This window comes from Narcine bancroftii, chromosome 2 (assembly GCF_036971445.1).
Source record: "Narcine bancroftii isolate sNarBan1 chromosome 2, sNarBan1.hap1, whole genome shotgun sequence".
Classification (NCBI taxonomy): domain Eukaryota; kingdom Metazoa; phylum Chordata; class Chondrichthyes; order Torpediniformes; family Narcinidae; genus Narcine; species Narcine bancroftii.
This window is the reverse complement of record NC_091470.1, coordinates 10547509-10564581: the sequence shown is the minus strand read 5'-3', so window position 1 is coordinate 10564581 and position 17073 is coordinate 10547509. Positions and strand designations below refer to the sequence as shown.

The 17073-nt window shown below is 42.6% G+C and overlaps 1 protein-coding gene across 17 annotated transcripts in view; it reads left to right on the top strand.

The window, feature by feature from the left end:
- LOC138753182 (autophagy-related protein 2 homolog B-like) overlaps positions 1-17073 on the top strand; it is a 245827-nt gene that overhangs the window by 29998 nt on the left and 198756 nt on the right. For 16 of the 17 annotated variants that reach the window (XM_069915817.1, XM_069915816.1, XM_069915821.1 and 13 more), the window contains exons 6-7: positions 727-886; positions 2321-2500. In XM_069915817.1, the coding sequence (XP_069771918.1) occupies positions 727-886; positions 2321-2500 (340 nt within the window). Of the gene's footprint in view, positions 1-726; positions 887-2320; positions 2501-16776; positions 16851-17073 lie in introns of those variants that run through there. The other variant, XM_069915830.1, reaches the window with a different exon arrangement.

Genomic DNA, 17073 nt, shown 5'->3' with positions numbered 1-17073 from the left:
TGCACTCTCACTGGAACACTCTTCCCTATCAGAATTGCCACCCCCCTTGCATTTGAGCTGAATGAAGAGGCTATTACCTGGCCCACCTTTTTAGTTTTTGGTGTTCCCGCTCCATTAAATGCATTCCTTTTTTTTAATGTGTGCCAAAACTCTTTTTCTCTTCACCATCCCAATCAAGCCATTAACATTAAAGCTAACGTACTTTATACTTTTGGCCATTGCCTCAGGGATTCTCAGATGTGTTTTCCCCCCATACCTCTACTACCCTGTGTCCATCGTTTGTCCAACCTTTTTCCTTCAGCCCTCTGCTCCAGCCCGTTGGGCCCATGACAAACCTTAGAAAGATAAAACAAGAACAAGGACCACAAACCCAAAAAGGACAGATAAAAGAAATGATTTCAACAAAAGAAGAAAAAGGAAAAAAAAACAAAGCAACACAATATACTACACCAAACCCCAATCCCATGCAGCATCCGCCTTCCCTTCTCCCTCTGCTGGTGACTGAATTCCCCATTTTGTCACCACCCCCTTTTATATTAAAGGTTGTGCCTTTCGCACCCATCTACCTCCCTCTTCTCTCCACTCACCCTTCCTGTTTTCCTCCTCTTTTTAAAGTAATTTTATGTTTTATAACTCAGGATAAAGAGCTTTGTTCTGGATGTGCCATTTATTTCTTGATTTTTCTGAATGCCCCTGTAATTTCTCAAGAGTTTCTGTTCCTTACAGGATCGAATACTGTGATGAATCTGCAACTGAATGTCCAGATGTCAGCATTCATCTCCCCACAGCTTTTGCCCACAAGAACCTGCAGATGGGTGGAATCTCGTTATTCTGGTTTGAGTTCCCTGAAAGTGCGAGAACCTCACCCAGGGTTTCGCCAATGCAGGTGAGAGCCCTATGGGTGGTTTTCAAAGTGGCACATGGATGACAGAGACATGCATTCAGTCACTGCATTGGTGCAGAAATGCAGCACACAACACTTCACAGATAGGTAGAGATAGAACAGGCGGGAAGCAATTTTGTGTAATATTACATGTTCTACTCTGTGACATAGATAAAGGAATCTTGAGATAGAATATAGGTTCATGGTTGGTGCAGACTGAAAACCCAAAGGGCCTGTTCCTCTGCTCTGCTGTTCTAAGTGCCCCTCTTTAGAAATCCCTTTTACTGGAATTTGATTGGTGGCTATTATGTGTTGGCGTTTCAAGTGCTTGGAAGGTCTTTGGTTTGAGGTGCTAAATCTTCTGTGCTGCTGGATTTCCTAACGATTTTATTTCTGCATTTCCTCAACTACAGTTTTTTCATTTTTATTAGCCAGTGTGCACTGGTTAGGAAAAATGAGGGGTGGATAATACATTGAAGCCATGTGCTTTAGTGAAAGGAAATGATGGAGTAGATGCTGAATAATTTTTTTTCCTCGGGCTTAGAATAAAGGGTTGACTATTTAGCCCAAGATGAAGAGAGATTCTTTTCTCAAGAAGTTTGAACATTTTCGCAGTTTCACATTCTTTGGTCCATTCTGCAGTCTTAATTCTTTAAAATCATTTTGTAGGACCTCATTCCTTTGTATGGGCCGTGAACACCCAATATCAGTTTGGGCCTTGAGTTCTGATTCAGTCAAGGGAATACAGCAAAATTTGTATACTTATGCATCACAATTGAACCTGTTTAGTGCTGGTAGAATTTTTTTAAATTTAGAGATACAACACAATAACAGGCCCTTCCAATCCATGAGCCCGCACCACCCAAATACACCCATTTGACCAATTAACCTATTAATCCTGTCTCTTTGGAATGTGGGAGGAATGTGGGCAAGTTGCCAGATGAAGTGGCGAATGCGGGCTCGGTTTTAACATTTAAGAAAAATTTGGACAGGTGCAAAGAAGGGAGGGACATGGAATGGGTGCAATATAGAAATGGGACTAGGCAGAATAATGAGTTCATCATAAATGAAAAGGGCCAAAGGGCATGTTTTCTGTGCCGTAATTTTCTGTGGTTCTATGAAATGAAGCTCCCAGAAGAAACACATGCAGCCATGGGGAGAATGTACAACAGAGAGTGTTGGATTCAAACTCTTTTACAGTTAGTGCTGTAATCGTGTTGTGCTATCTGCAAGGCAAACTGCTACCAAAGGCAGGTAATACTTTACCAGGAGCATAACCCTTCTAAGTGCAGGTAACACATTTTGACAGGGAATGAAACACAAATCCTCTGTTTGATAACTCGTATTTGAGGCCTATATCATCCTCCAAGCTAAGGCTGAATAATATGCTCCTTTTAGAATAAATCAATCTGCTAATGGTGTTGTTTTATTTCACAGGAAATGGAACCAAAGCTTTCTCCAAGTTGGAACCCGAAGATTGTTTCTGAACCTCATCCTCAGTTCACGAGAAAAGCATCAGATGCTGTTCATTTTGATCCAGTCCAGATTGGGAGCTGTGAAGGAAAGATGGAACTGGAACTCACTCTGAGGCAGAATGAAGCACATCCAGTTGCCAAGGTAAGACATTGCCCAATGTTCACGCACTTCTGTAAATAGTAGATTGTCTAAGAGAAGATAGGAGTATCTTATTGCCACCAACAGCACAAGAGTTCCCTCAGAATCAGAATCAGTAATCTCAGGTATAAAGAAGTCTAGAATATCAGTCCCAGTGCTATAATGAATGTCCATAAAATAAATCTTGAGGCAAAATATCTTTTTAGTGGGGAATATTAGATGCTTTCACTGATACCTGTCAGAAAGCTTTCTTCCTGCTCCCAGGTTCTTTATGCCAAACTGTCATCGTGGCAGCAACCTGCACTGCCCATAATCGTGTAAGAAATCTTCACCCTGCTAAGACATTGCCAAAACATTTGTCTGACTCACCAAAGCTGAATACTGCATAGATCATATGTAATGTATTCTGTCATGGACTTCTCACTTCTCCCAAGCGAGGGGAATGACCAGGAATGCAAGGCTTTGGGAAATATTTTCATGTTTTCTAAAAAAATTATTGAATGCAAACTGCAGGATAATCGAGGCAACATTAGTAAACTAATGGTCTTGCATCGTTATAATCCACGATTGAAAGAAAGAGATTGTAGACGGTGCTGCTGGTGGCATAACAAGGGCAGTTTTCATTAAAGGGGAGTAGAGAGAAGATCCTTTAGAGAGCTTGTTAGATCCTTTAAAGAGTAAAGGAGAATGAGAGATGACTTAATAGATGTCTACAAGATCATGAGAAGCGTAGATAAGGCAGACAGCCAGCACCTTTTTTCCCAGGTCGGGATTAGCAAACACCGGAGAACATCAGTACAAAATGAAGGGAGGAAAGTTTAGGGAGACTTCAAGGGTAAATTTTTTTACACAGAGATTTATGGGTGGCTGGAAAGCCTTGCCACGGAAGGTGGTGGAGGCTGGAACTATAGGGTCATTTAGAGACTCTTAGATAGGTTAAATGGATGAAAGAAAAATAGAGGTTTATGAGGTAGGGAAGGTTTGGTTTTATTTTGGTAGGTATATATATGTCAGCATAATATTGATGGTCGAAGAGCTTGTAACTTTGCTGTAATGTTCTGTGTTAAATGAAACTAATCCAATGATTGGAAAATCAGTTGCTAGTAGAAGTCTGATGTCATCATCCACTGAATAAAAGGTGTGTTGTAGAATCCTGACCAGCAATCCACGGAAACCAATCATAATCATCCAAAATGACAGTCAACAAGGGTTTGAAAAAGTAAACCTTTAATGAGTTGAGAAGGCTGCAGGAAAATGGGCCACTGCCCATAAATGTTATAATTAAATTTCCTTGTAACATCCAGTGAGTGAAGGCTCCATGACTGTGCCATTCTATAAAGTCAGAGATTTGACTGGATTTAATTAGCTGGTGTTAGTTGGGGTACCTCTGTTGCCTTTGGTGTTCTTAATCTGGGTAGGTGAAAATCAACCTGCTCTGAAGCTTGCTGGCCACTCCTAGTATCTAAAGAAGTTCTGAAAGGACTGGACCTTATTTGGTATGGCTGGTTCAATTTCCTGTCAGAATTTATTTTGGATTGGTAGTGAAAAATAGTCACTTGGAAAAAGGATCCTGGCTTCATCAGCATTCACAGACCTACACCCAGCTAGTGCCAACTCATTAAAATAAAAAAGACTACAAATGCTGCAAATCTTAAAAAAGAAAGCTGGAAATACTCTATGGTTCTTCAAAATGTACTGGGGGTGTAGTTAAAACTACTCCGAAATGCTGGAGTACCTTGGCTGGTCTTTTCAGCGTCCATAGGAGTCAAAGATATATTGGTGACTTTTTGGGCCCGAGCCCTTCAAGGAATAAGCACAAGCCAGAAGCAGGAAATCTTGGAAAGTCGCAGAATTAAAATAATGGGGAGAAATCTAGACCATCAAAAGTGGTTAATTGGATATGATAAGGGATGAGGTATGAATTGATCGTGTTTGTGCGAAAGGAGACAGAATGGAGAGGCAGATCAGGAAAAGAGGGTGTTTTAATGAAAGCCAGAAAAGTCAATATAAATGGCATCTGGTTGGAGGGTGCCCACTCATATAACCATATAACCACTTACAGCACAGAACAGGCCAGTTCGGCCCTACTAGTCTAGGCCGTAACAAATTCCCACCCTCCGAGTCCCACTGACCAGCACCCGGTCCATACCCCTCCAGTCCTCTCCTCTCCATGTAACTATCCAGTCTATCCTTAAATGTAACCAATGATCTCGCCTCGACCACGTCTGCCGGAAGCTCATTCCACATCCCTACCACCCTTTGCGTAAAGAAATTTCCCCTCATGTTCCCCTTATAATTTTCCCCCTTCAATCTTAAACCATGCCCTCTAGTTTGAATCTCCCCCACTCTTAATTGAAAAAGCCTATCCACATTTACTCTGTCTGTCCCTTTTAAAATCTTAAACACCTCTATCAAGTCCCCCCTCAATCTTCCACGCTCCAGAGAAAAAAGCCCTAGTCTGCACAACCTTTCCCTTTAACTCAAACCTTGAAATCCTGTCAACATTCTTGTGAACCTTCTCTGTACTCTCTCTATTTTGTTTATATCTTTCCTATAATTTGGTGACCAAAACTGTACACAGTACTCCAAATTTGGCCTCACCAATGCCTAGTACAATTTCATCATAACCTCCCTACTCTTGAATTCAATACTCCGATTTATGATGGCCAACATTCCAAATGCCTTCAGAGGATGAGTTATTGTTCCTCCAATTTACAGATGGTCTTAGTCTGTACTGAGGGTATAGGTCAATCGGGTGTAACTGGATGGCAAGGGCTTGTAGGCCGAAAGGGCCTGTAACTGTGCTGTATGTATGTCTAGGTCAGGCAGCGTTTGTGGGAAGAAGGACAGGTGGAGACCCGTTGCGAAGCGGAGGAGAGAAAAAAGGTTACAAAGCTGCAGGGAGAGTGGGAAAGTGGGATGTCTTGGATAGGGTAGAAACATAGAAACATAGAAGATAGGAGCAGGAGTAGGTCATTCGACCCTTCGAGCCTGCTCCGCCATTCAACGAGATCATGGCTGATCTTAAAGATCAGTACCCCGTCCCCGCCTTCTCTCCGTAACCTTTAATACCCTTATACTGAAGAAATAGATCTAATTCCCTCTTAAATAGATTTAATGAACCTGCCTCTACTGCCCTCTGTGGCAATGAATTCCACAGATTCACCATCCTCTGGGTCAAGAAATTCCTCCTCATCTCGGTCCTAAATGGTTTGCCTATTATCCTCAAACCATGGCCCCGGGTTCTGGATTTTCCCATCCTTGGAAACATCCCATCTGCATCCATTCTGTCCAGTCCTGCCAGAATTTTATAGGTCTCTATGAGATCCCCTCTCAATCTTCTAAACTCCAGCGAGTACAATCCCAATTTGCGCAATCTTTCCTCCTAAGTCATTCCTGCCATTCCAGGTATCAGCCTTGTGAATCGCCTCTGCACTCCCTTCATTGCAAGAACATCCTTCCTTAGATAAGGTGACCAAAACTGCACACAATACTCCAGGTGGGGTCTCACCAAGGCCCTATACAGCTGCAGTAAGGTATCCTTGTTCCTAGACTCAAACCCTCTTGATATGAAGGCCAACATACCATTTGCCTTTTTAACTGCCTGCTGTACCTACATGCTCGCATTCAGAGACTGGTGTACAAGTACACCTAGGTCTCTCTGCACTTCCCCATCTCTTAATCTATTGCCATTCAAATAGTAATCTGCCCTCCGGTTTGTATGACCAAAGTGGATAACCTCACATTTATCCGCATTACAGTGCATTTGCCATGTATCTGCCCAGTCCCTCAATTTATCCAAATCACACTGGAGCTTCCTGACCCCCCTCTTCAGTGCACACAATCCCTCCTAGCTTAGTGTCATCTGCAAATTTGGAGATATTCCATCCAATCCCCTCATCCAGATCATTAATGTAAATTGTGAACAGCTGGGGTCCCAGTACAGATCCCTGTGGCACCCCACTGGTCACCGCCTGCCACTCAGAAAACGAGCCATTTATCCCAACTCTCTGTCTTCTACCTGCCAGCCAGTTCTCAATCCACATCAATACTTTGCCCCCAATCCCATGAGCCTTGATTTTGAAAGCCAGTCGTTTATGCGGGATCTTATCGAAGGCCTTTTGGAAGTCCAGGTACACCACATCCACTGGCTCTCCCCCATCTATTTTACCTGTCACCATCTCAAAGAATTCCAATAGATTTGTCAAGCACGATTTACCTTTTGTAAATCCATGTTGACTCTGTACGATCCCTTCTCTGCTAGTCATATGCTCCGCTATTACATCCTTAATAATGGATTCCATCATTTTGCCCACTACTGATGTAAGGCTCACCGGCCTATAATTCCCCGCTTTTTCTCTACCCCCGTTTTTAAATAGTGGGGTAACATTAGCTACCCTCCAATCCATGGGTACTGATCCTGAGTCTATCGAGTTCTGGAAAATAATTCTTAAAGTATCTGCTATCTGAATGTCCACTTCCTTAAGTACCCTAGGATGTAGATTATCAGGCCCTTGGGATTTATCTGCCTTCAATCCCATCAATTTCTCCAAGACCATGTCCTTAGAGATACTGACTTCTTTCAGTTCCTCCCTTGCATTAGTCTCTATGTTTCCCAACATCCTTGGGTGGTTATTTGTACCCTCTCTTGTAAAACAGAACTAAAGTAAGAATTTAATTGGTCTGCCATTTCCTTATTCCCCATTATATATTCCCCTGATTCTGACTGCAAAGGACCTACTCTGGATTTCACCAATCTTTTCCTCTTGACATATTTATAAAAGCTTTTGCAGTTGGTTTTTATATTTGCCGCAAGCTTACTTTCGTAATTTATTTTTGCTCTCTTGATTAATCCCTTTGTCCTCCTTTGCTGCATCTTGAACTGCTCCCAGTCTTCGGTTGTGGTACTTTTTTTGGCCAATTGATATGCTCTCTCTTTGGACCTAATGCTGTTTCTAATTTCCCTTGTTATCCACGGTTGAGTTCACCTTTTTTGGTTTATTTTTATGCCAAACCGGTATAAACGATTTTTGCAATTTCTCCATTAGATCTGTGAATGCTTTCCATTGTCTATCCACAGTCAACTCCCCCATAAACACCACCCAATCAATCTTACTCAACTCCCGTCTCATACCATCATAATTCCATTTATTTAAATTCAGGACCTTAGTCTCGGTTTTAATTTCATCACTCTCCATGTCGAGTGAGAATTCGATCATATTGTGATCGCTCCTACCCAAAGGGCCTCGTTCAACAAGATTGTTGATTAGCCCCTTATCATTGCATAATACCCAATCTAAAATGGCCTGTTCCCGAGTTGGTTCCTCGACATATTGGTCTAGATAACTGTCCCGTAAACATTCAAGGAATTTCTCCTCCTCAGTATTTTTACCAATTTGACTAGTCCAATCTATATGCAAATTAAAGTCTCCCATGATGACAGCTGTTCCCTTATTGCACGCTTCTCTAATTTCTCTTTTAATGTCTTCCCACCTCTACACTACTATCTGGAGGCCTATATACCACCCCCCACTAACGTTTTCCGCCCCTTGCTATTCCTCAGTTCTACCCATATAGATTCCGCATCTTCTGAGTTAATATCCTTCCTGTCAATCGTGTCGGTCCCTTCTCTCACCATCTTTCTTGCCGATCCCTCCTAAATATCGTATACCCTGGGATGTTAAGTTCCCAGGCTTGCCTCAGTAAAACTGAGGTGGCCATGGGATAAGCTGTAAACAAGCTGGTCTGGTTGATGAGTGAATGGGAGCAGTTAGGGAGAGAGAATTAGAACATTGACCAAAGAACAGAGGTAAGAGAATGTGGGAATTGTGAAATACAGAGCAGGAGGACATGCCAGGCAGGTCAGACCCTGCTCCCAAAGAGAAAAAAAGAACAAAATATGGGGAAAAAATGAATTGAGTGAACATTGGAGAAAGATGACTGATACTGTCTGAGAAATCATTATCTAAATCATAGAATTTAGTATCGAGTCCATGAGGCTGCATCGTGCCCAGACAGAAATTGAGGTGCTGTTCTCCATACTTATGTTGGGCCACCCTGTGTCAGTACCAGAGGCCACAGACTCATAGGTCAGGCTAGGAGAAGAATGAAAAATTAAGGTGGCAGGCGATGGGAAGCTCAGGACTGCAGGCTGACTACAGGTCCTCCACAAAGTAATATCCCAATCAAAGCTTGATTTCTTCAGTGTTGGGGAGATAACATGGTGAGTGAATACAGTGCAAGTCAATCTGCCTCAGCTGTTTGGGTCCCTGGGTGATGGGAAAGGACTCCTATGTATGTAAATGGGGGTTCATCAGGTGAAACTCTGTCTTTTGGCAAATCCACCATTTGTTGTTGTCCAGGTTTAGCATTTGCACATCGACAATTAACACATTTTGATATAATTCTTTTGATCAATGTTGACGCATCAAATATCCAATATTTCTTATGCAGTTCTGATAACACAACTTGTTTTTGAAACATTCAGATTCTTCTTCTATTTTGATATCTCGTTATCAAACACCTTTTTCTGATTAAAAACGAATTATCTCCAATTCAGGATTTGCCAACTCATCAACTGTTAGGTAATGGGTTTTTCAAGTCTTCAGATTCTCTTTCTTGATATGATTTAAAAGCATGGTTTTTAACCTAAGAATCCATGCTACAGCCTTTTTCAAACAAAACTATAAAAAGTGATAGCAAATTAATTGAGTGATTGGATAATTTTTGATAGATATTTGAATAGTATTTACATTAGTGTTTTGGATTTCAGGATCCTACATTGAAATTTCTTTTAACTCTTTCGGATTTTGAGGCCAATCTTCTTGAGATCGCATAAGAAATTGAGGACCAGATACCCATGTGTTGGCTCTCTTCAGAAAAGATTGAACTTTGATTCTCGTGAACCCATTATCAGCTGGATTATCCACTATTTTAACATATCTCCATTGATTAGCATACAAAACCTTCTCGATTTCACTTAATCTGTTAGTCACAAAGGTACAAAACTTGTGGTTTTGTTATTACATACTTAAGCAGTCAAAAACATAGTCTGCTCACTTCATCTGTAATTTTCTTCTTGACATAGTGTCCATTTTGCTTGCATAGTAGCGACAGTCAATGCCATTCAAGGTATGGTGACTGACTTTAATGGAGCCACTCTGGCTTTTCCCATTACAAATCCACAATGCACTTGCTCTTGGTTATTTCATAATACTAAATAACTGACAGGTCCAAAACCACCCTCACTTGAGTCAGCAAAGTGGTATAACTGAGCAAATGTGGCCATTCCAAAGTCTGTTGGTTTAAAACATCCATTGACTTCAAAACTTTCTAACATTTTAACACTCTCAATCCAATTCCTCCAATTTTGTGCGATGGATTCTGGTATTGTTTCATCCCATTCAAATTTCTTTCTACTCAATTCTTGCAGAAATTTCTTGGCTATTAATATTACTAATGCCAATATTCCTAAAGGATCATATGATCGAAAGAATGCCTCTTCTTGTTAAAGGACATTCTTTCAAAACAATCTTGAATTTCAAAACATCAGTTCGAGTACTCCATTGCACTCCTATAGATATTTTATCTCCTTTGCTCTTTCTGTCTCAGGAATAACAGCCGACACATCTCAACTGTTGCTAATCCATTTCGTAAGGAAGAAACCTCCTTTATTGCAGATCTCCTTTAACTCTTGATAAAGATCAATTGTTTCTTTCTTTTGCCTCCTTTAAAACCTTGGTCTGGATCCATATATTGGCAACTTTTGACTGGTTCCTTCACCTGTCCTGCAGTTTACTGTTCCAAGTAATAAAGACGATCTTTAGTGTTTTTAGTATTACTTTCAATGTGATGTTCAAAAGATTTCATGAACGTCAGATATTGTAATGGATCTCCATTTAAAAACTGGAATTTCCTTCTTAGGTAAACGTTGTTGTGCTAACAGAGCAGAGATTTCATTTTGTTTTGCTATGAGTGATATATTGTCTTGTCCACCATGGCTTGAGACTGGTTGTATTAAGGTAAATGGAGAAAATGGATCTTGAACTAGTGCCATAGGTGTAGAACCTTGAGTTATAAGTGATGGCATTGATGGGAATCCTTTGGTTGTAAATGATGGCATTGGTGGAGATCCTTGACTTGTAGCTGGTTCTCTAGCAACATGAAGAGACGTCAGTGGTTAAGTACGATTAACTCGCAGGGTTGAACTTTTTTGAAGTAATCTCCTTTCGGGAAGATTCTTAGGTTGTGCGCTCTAGAGAGATTGAATGTCGCTAGTTCTTTCCATCTGATTGGTCATTGTCATTTGAGCATTAGCAGCGACACCCGTGGCTCCTTGCTTGAGTAGATTTGTTTCTTGTGGCTGCGTTACCCATTGCTCTGCTGGAAGGTTAGGTGCTAACCTTTTGAATATGTCACTTTGAGTGGCAAATCTTGCAGAAGCCTGAACTAATGCTTTCATTTTGGCCATATTCACAGTACATTTTTCCTCAAGCTCTAATGTTTTCTTTTGTCTATTCAATAATCTATTTTGTTCTTTTTGCTGTATCTTCATTTGAACCTCCCTATCATCTAAAGCATATCTTTTCTCCAACCACTATTGTTGAGCACAGACAGTAACCAAATCTGTTTGTGCCTTAGCATACATAGCTGATGTGCTTGAAGCATGTGAAGCTGTACTTGCTCTAGATGCCTTTGAAGACTTGGAAGATCTCCCTGATCCCATAACCTTGGAAATATTATCATCAGGCTTCACATCTGAACTTTCAGATACTGATAATTGTGTCTCTATCTTCTACATTTTGCTTGGTTCAGCACCAGTGGGATTTTGCAACATAGATTCATCTGTCCCAGTTCCACTAACCTTTAAGCCAGCTAATGAAACCTGCAGTGCCTTGACAGAGTCTTCTTCTTGCTTGATAGTTAAAGCCGCTTCTTCTTTGGCTACTGGCTCCAACCTCCTGCCAAGCGTTGTTGGTCTGCCTTGCTGGCTCAACTCACAACCAAACAGTTCTTTGAGAGGAGCTGTTTGCTCAAGGTCTTTAGCCCAAAGAGACTTCTTCTTATCCATCTTGGGTTCTTCATGCTGCAACCTAGCTTCTCCTGGTTCCTGGGAACTGTAAACAGGTTTTGAATCTTACTTGGCCCTTTAAGAGAGTTGCTGCTGGCTGAATGGACTTGGTTCTGTCGATATGCACACAAGCTTCCTTATCTGTGATTGTTTATAATATTTCATGGGCTTCCTGCCAATTCTGCCATAAGAGTTCTGGCTTATCTTTTCAAGGTCACAGGTGTCTGGCCAGACCTTGGCTCAATTTCAAACTGCAAAATTTACAGACAGGTTCTCATGGTTTCTGGAGTATTCTATTATTACACCATAGATGCCATTTGCTTTAAATTAAGATGTTAATTCTTTTGACAAATTTTATGAGCCTTTCTTCCAAACAAAGTTCAAAATTTTCTTTGAATCAAAATATAGATGACACTTATTCTAATATATCCTAATTTTAAAGTATCATTTTCCAAAAGCATGAGGTACGATATTCCAAATTTCGATTTCTTTAATCCAATAAATCCAACTCTGTGACTGCTGCTTTATGTAGTTTTAATTCGTTGATAAAATGGATAATCATTTTGTATAGCTTTGCATTAAGACTTTCATAACAATGAATAACAAAGCATTTACTGTATAATGATAGAGATATAAAGCATATATAAAGAAGCTCAAACTTTAAAGAGATATAAAATGACATTTAAAGAGACAAAAAGGTATTTAAGGAGAAACAACTCAATGAAAAATTTCTTGTGCTCATGCCTTCTCTACATCCTGAAGAATAATAATTAGTCTGGGCAGATATTATGACATATGACATCACAGTCACTATGGTAACACTACAAACATTAGTCTCTTAAAGAGACAGGCACAAATTAATGAAGAATTAAAAAAACACAAGGTTTTATCCTTTACGCGGAGATGCCAACACTCAGGAAAGAAAAAACTCCAGAGGGTTGTTAACTCGGCCTGCGACATCATGGGCACCAGACTTCACTTCATCGAGGACACCTACATGAGGCGGTGTCTTAAAAAAGCAGCCTCTATCCTCAAAGACCCCCACCACCCAGGCCATGCCCTCTTCACTCTGCTACCATCAGGAAAAAGGTGCAGGAGCCTGAAGATGAGCACCCAGCGGCACAAGGACAACTTCTTCCCCACTGCCATCAGATTCCTGAATAATCAATGATCCACAGATACTGCCTTACTTTGACTTTTCGTGCACTATTTTTATTTATTGTTTTAAGGTGGTTTATATGAATGTTTGCCCTGTGATGCTGCCACAAAACACCAAATGTTGTGACTTGTTTTATTTTGAATATTTTATTTTTGATTTTCCAAGACTCTCACAAATCTAAACCAACAGTACAACCTTCTCAGCAATGATATATTGTAGAGTTTCGTTTTGTGAGTGTGGAGAAGAATGAGACTAGTTTACTTCTTTGGCTGTTGTGCTTATATGGGCCCCAGGTGTTGACGTCAGGGCCCACCATCATCGGAGCACCATCCTGAGATTGGCTTACCTTCCCGCCAGAAGTCCCCGTCTTCCTGCCTTGCGTAGATCACCTGGAATGACAGCTGTGTTCGTCAGCCATTTTGCAGGCCGGTCTGTGTTTCCGTGCGCGGGCTGCTGCAAAATCACATTACATTCAGAGTCCATTTTTCCCCCCACCTACCCCTCTACCTTCTCTCCTATACCTTAATACCACAAGGAAAATATTATGTAAGTTAAACAAATATAAAGAACCAAAAATCTATGGAGCTACAGACCCTTAAAGGAACCAAATATAAACCCAGAGTAACATAAAGTAAAATGAAAATAATATGAAACAAGAGCACATCACCTGTGCCACCACCCATTGCATTTATCTCAATCATTCCAGTATTAGTACGGATTTTTACCTTTCTTTTATTTGGAAAGGCTGTAGCTACATCTGCATACCTATATGCTGCAGATAAGGCTTTCACACCCCAACGAATATGTCATATTTCCTCCTTAAACTGTACGTGATTTTCTCCAGGGGAATACAGCTCTGCATTTCCATAGTCCATCGTGTAATATTTAGTTGGGAGTTGAACTTTCACATGACTGCTATACATTTCCTGGCTACCGCCAAGGAGACCGTCACAAACTGAATTTGGTACTTGGTCAGTTTAAAACACATGTCCATAATGTTCCCCAGAAGGTACAATTCCGGATCCTGTGGAAAATCCACCTTTGTAATTTTTTTCAGAATGTCCCCAGAAGGATTTCACCTTTGTACACAGCCAGGTTGAATGGATAAAGGTTCCAATCTCCACACCACACCTAAAGCACACTTTTGAAACTTCTGGGTTGGATTTATTAGTTTTTGTGTTGGGAGGTACACTTGATGCAAGAAATTATATTACACTAATCTGTACCTGACATTAATAACTGCTGTCACGCTGACCCAACATGGATCTGACCAGCACCACCCGTGTGTGCGCCGTGTAGAGTAGACACAGGAATCCTGCCCACACCTTCAGGCTTCAGAAGGGTTCGGGGGATTCCAGGACCACATGCTATTGTTATCCTTAAGAGCCTGTTTAACCCATTGTTGTACCTCATCACGGGTAACTGGGGCAGGAGAAGCTGACTCGATAGAAGCAGCAGTGGGAGCAGAAGGCACAGCTGGGCTAGGAGGACCCAGCAGCTGGGGATGATGTTCCCCTGCCTTCCTCTTATAAAGGGCATACAGGACCGCAGTAGGTTTCCCATCAATATCACTTTTAGATACGCCTAACTTTAACAAAGTTAGAAAAAGGTCCTTTCTGGTCAGTCCATTATTAACAGCAGCCCCTCTCCTTTCATCCTGTCTGTTTGCTTTAACCTGGGTTGTACGTGGATTTTACCTCCCAACTCCAGTTCTTGGAGTCCAGATAGGGCATGCACCGCCTCAGACACGAGGTGCCCAATTAGCGGACTAGTTACGGACAGGACCAATCCCCGTATGGTAGGTTAGGCTGAACGAACCAATCGGGTATGCATTCCGTCTGTGAATAATTCTTCATCGGGGCTCCCCCCATGCATCCACAGCCTTAGACGCCCCGCATACAAAGCAGAGGCCATGGCCTGTTGGCGAATCACTGCTATACCTTCCTCTGGGGTGTGCCCCAATGGTTCTGCAAATGCAAATCCCAATCTACTGGTGACAGATACACCCGTAACAGGGCTTCTCCTAGGGTAGCAAGCAAATAGTCTACATCTCTCCTTCTGCCACGTAATTCGGCAGTGACTCGAATATCAGTAGTTAATGATCCTAACCCCAACAATTCCTCAGGGGTCAGGTATATGCTACCTCCCCCTTGCTCCCAAACACGCAGAAGCCAGGCTGCCAAAGTTTCTCCTGTCTTTTGCCTAAATCGATCTCCAATGGCGGCCAGCTCTTTTATAGTGAAGTCACGTATTGTTGTTGACTGTTCCCGACCCCTGTTCCCACTCTGGCACATAGGGCCCTCTACCCAAGGGATGGGAGGCTGCTGAGACCATCCCGTTGAGGGGGGAGCCCACTGAGCATAAGCAGGGGTTTGGGAGCCTTCCCCTGGGTCTGCGGGATATCGGGGCACCTGTCCCTTCAGTTTCTACACTTACATCATCCCCCCTTTCGCCTTCGTCTGCTTGGGAAGTCCGCTGCCTTACGGGGTGGGCTTGAACAGCGGAGGGAGAGGGGAGTATGCCAGGCACATGCCGGGGGGTATCTGCATTATTACCATTATCATCATACCAGATATTCCCGTCCCAATCATCAATTACATCAGGATCGTTGCCATTCCTTATCATGGCACAAATACGATGTGGATCAGGTTCTATCCCTTGCTTTTCCTTATTCGCACAGAGCTTCTGCCGGAGTTTAATATTACGGCAAATTGTTTGAATATGCTTATCCTCCCATTCTTTGGCTCGATCCTGACTGGTGCTAACAATTTCGCTCATCATCGAGCAGCGTTGTCGTATAGTCTCTACTTCCTCCTCTAGTTGTTTTCTCTTATGTTCAGACTTCACTTGCTTCTGAACTAATTCAACTTCACGCAGAACGGCGCGGCGTAAGGCTGTGGCCAGCAGCCAAAAACCGTCCGTCAGCGTCCCCCGTTTTTTTGGAAACTTACTTTCTCGAAGGAGAGTGGCAACCCGCTCTCCCAGAGGCGCCCTTAAGGGATCTAACCTTTCATCCCAACTGATGGGTGGTCCCAACAAAGACAGGGTATTAGCCAGCATGCCAAACCCATCATCTTTGGAAGTCCATCCCGGAATCCAAAACTGCTCAGGGCTCACCTCTTTCTTTCGGCGAAACATCTTGAGACCAATCCTGCTCGCAGCGCCAATTGTCTTGGGTAAACTTGTACCTCTCACTTTGTTCGTTTTAGATTGGTCACAGTGTTTGTGCTACCGAAAGAAAACAGAGGCACACACCGAGAGCAGTTCAGTCTACACAAATGTTTATTACAAATTCAAAGCAGGTTTCAAACTACAATATGCAAGCCCTGCCTAATCATACTTAACAACGCCTGGACTGATCCCAACTGCCGAAGCGAGGCATTGACGGCACACTTGTAGTAGGTTGCCGGGGCGCCGGTAGCAGCTTCTTCACCTCCCCCGACCAGGACGTTGCTCGGACTCTGGCTGTTCTTCCTTCTTGACAAGGGATGTTCCCATCCATCGGAGAGTCTAAACTTCAGCAGCAGGACCACAGGCTTATATACCCCAAAAACAATTAATCATGCACCCATTCCCTCTAACATTTGTCAGTCAAAATCAAAGCTGAGCATACTATTCTACAATTTAGAACACACATGTCAAGAACACACATGTCAAACTCTGGCCCGCGGGCCAAATTTGGCCCGCGATATAATTATATTTGGCCCGCAAGATCATTTCAAAAATGTATTAGAGGTGGCCCGCTGGCCGCCGCGCCAGTATAGCACATGCACAGTAATACAACAAATCCCAGAATGCATTGGCGTCAGCCTGCTAATCGCCCCCACCTCCTCTGTTTACGTTGCAGGGTCTCATCGTGGACTCTGGTTTTGGGGCCTGGCCGGTGTCAGGGGAAGGAAGCCAAGGCCGCTTCCCAGCGCCCGGAAGCGGAAGCGGAGGCCTCAGGCCTGACCTCGCCAGGACCGTTGCCCACTCCCCCTCCCTGCTGCAGGCCGATCCGCGACTCACGGTGACGGGGCTACTGATCCGCCGAGATGCTGTCCTGCAGCAAGAGCCGATGCCCCCGCACTGTCGTTGTCCAACCCGATCGCCCGCAAACCCCGCCCTCCTGCACACAGGGCTGAGTAAGGATTATGAACTTTAATCTCAGGATAAAACGACCTTCCAATATTTTCATGTCACAGTGATAAATATATTCCTGGTTAAAAATGGTCCTGCACCTGGATACAAGCTCATTAGGCATAAAACTTGAAAAGTGTGTAAATCAAAGGATATCTGTACCAATAGAAAAAGGGCATGGCAAATAACCCTGCTAGAGTTCATGCCCACAATCAGTCACCCATTTGA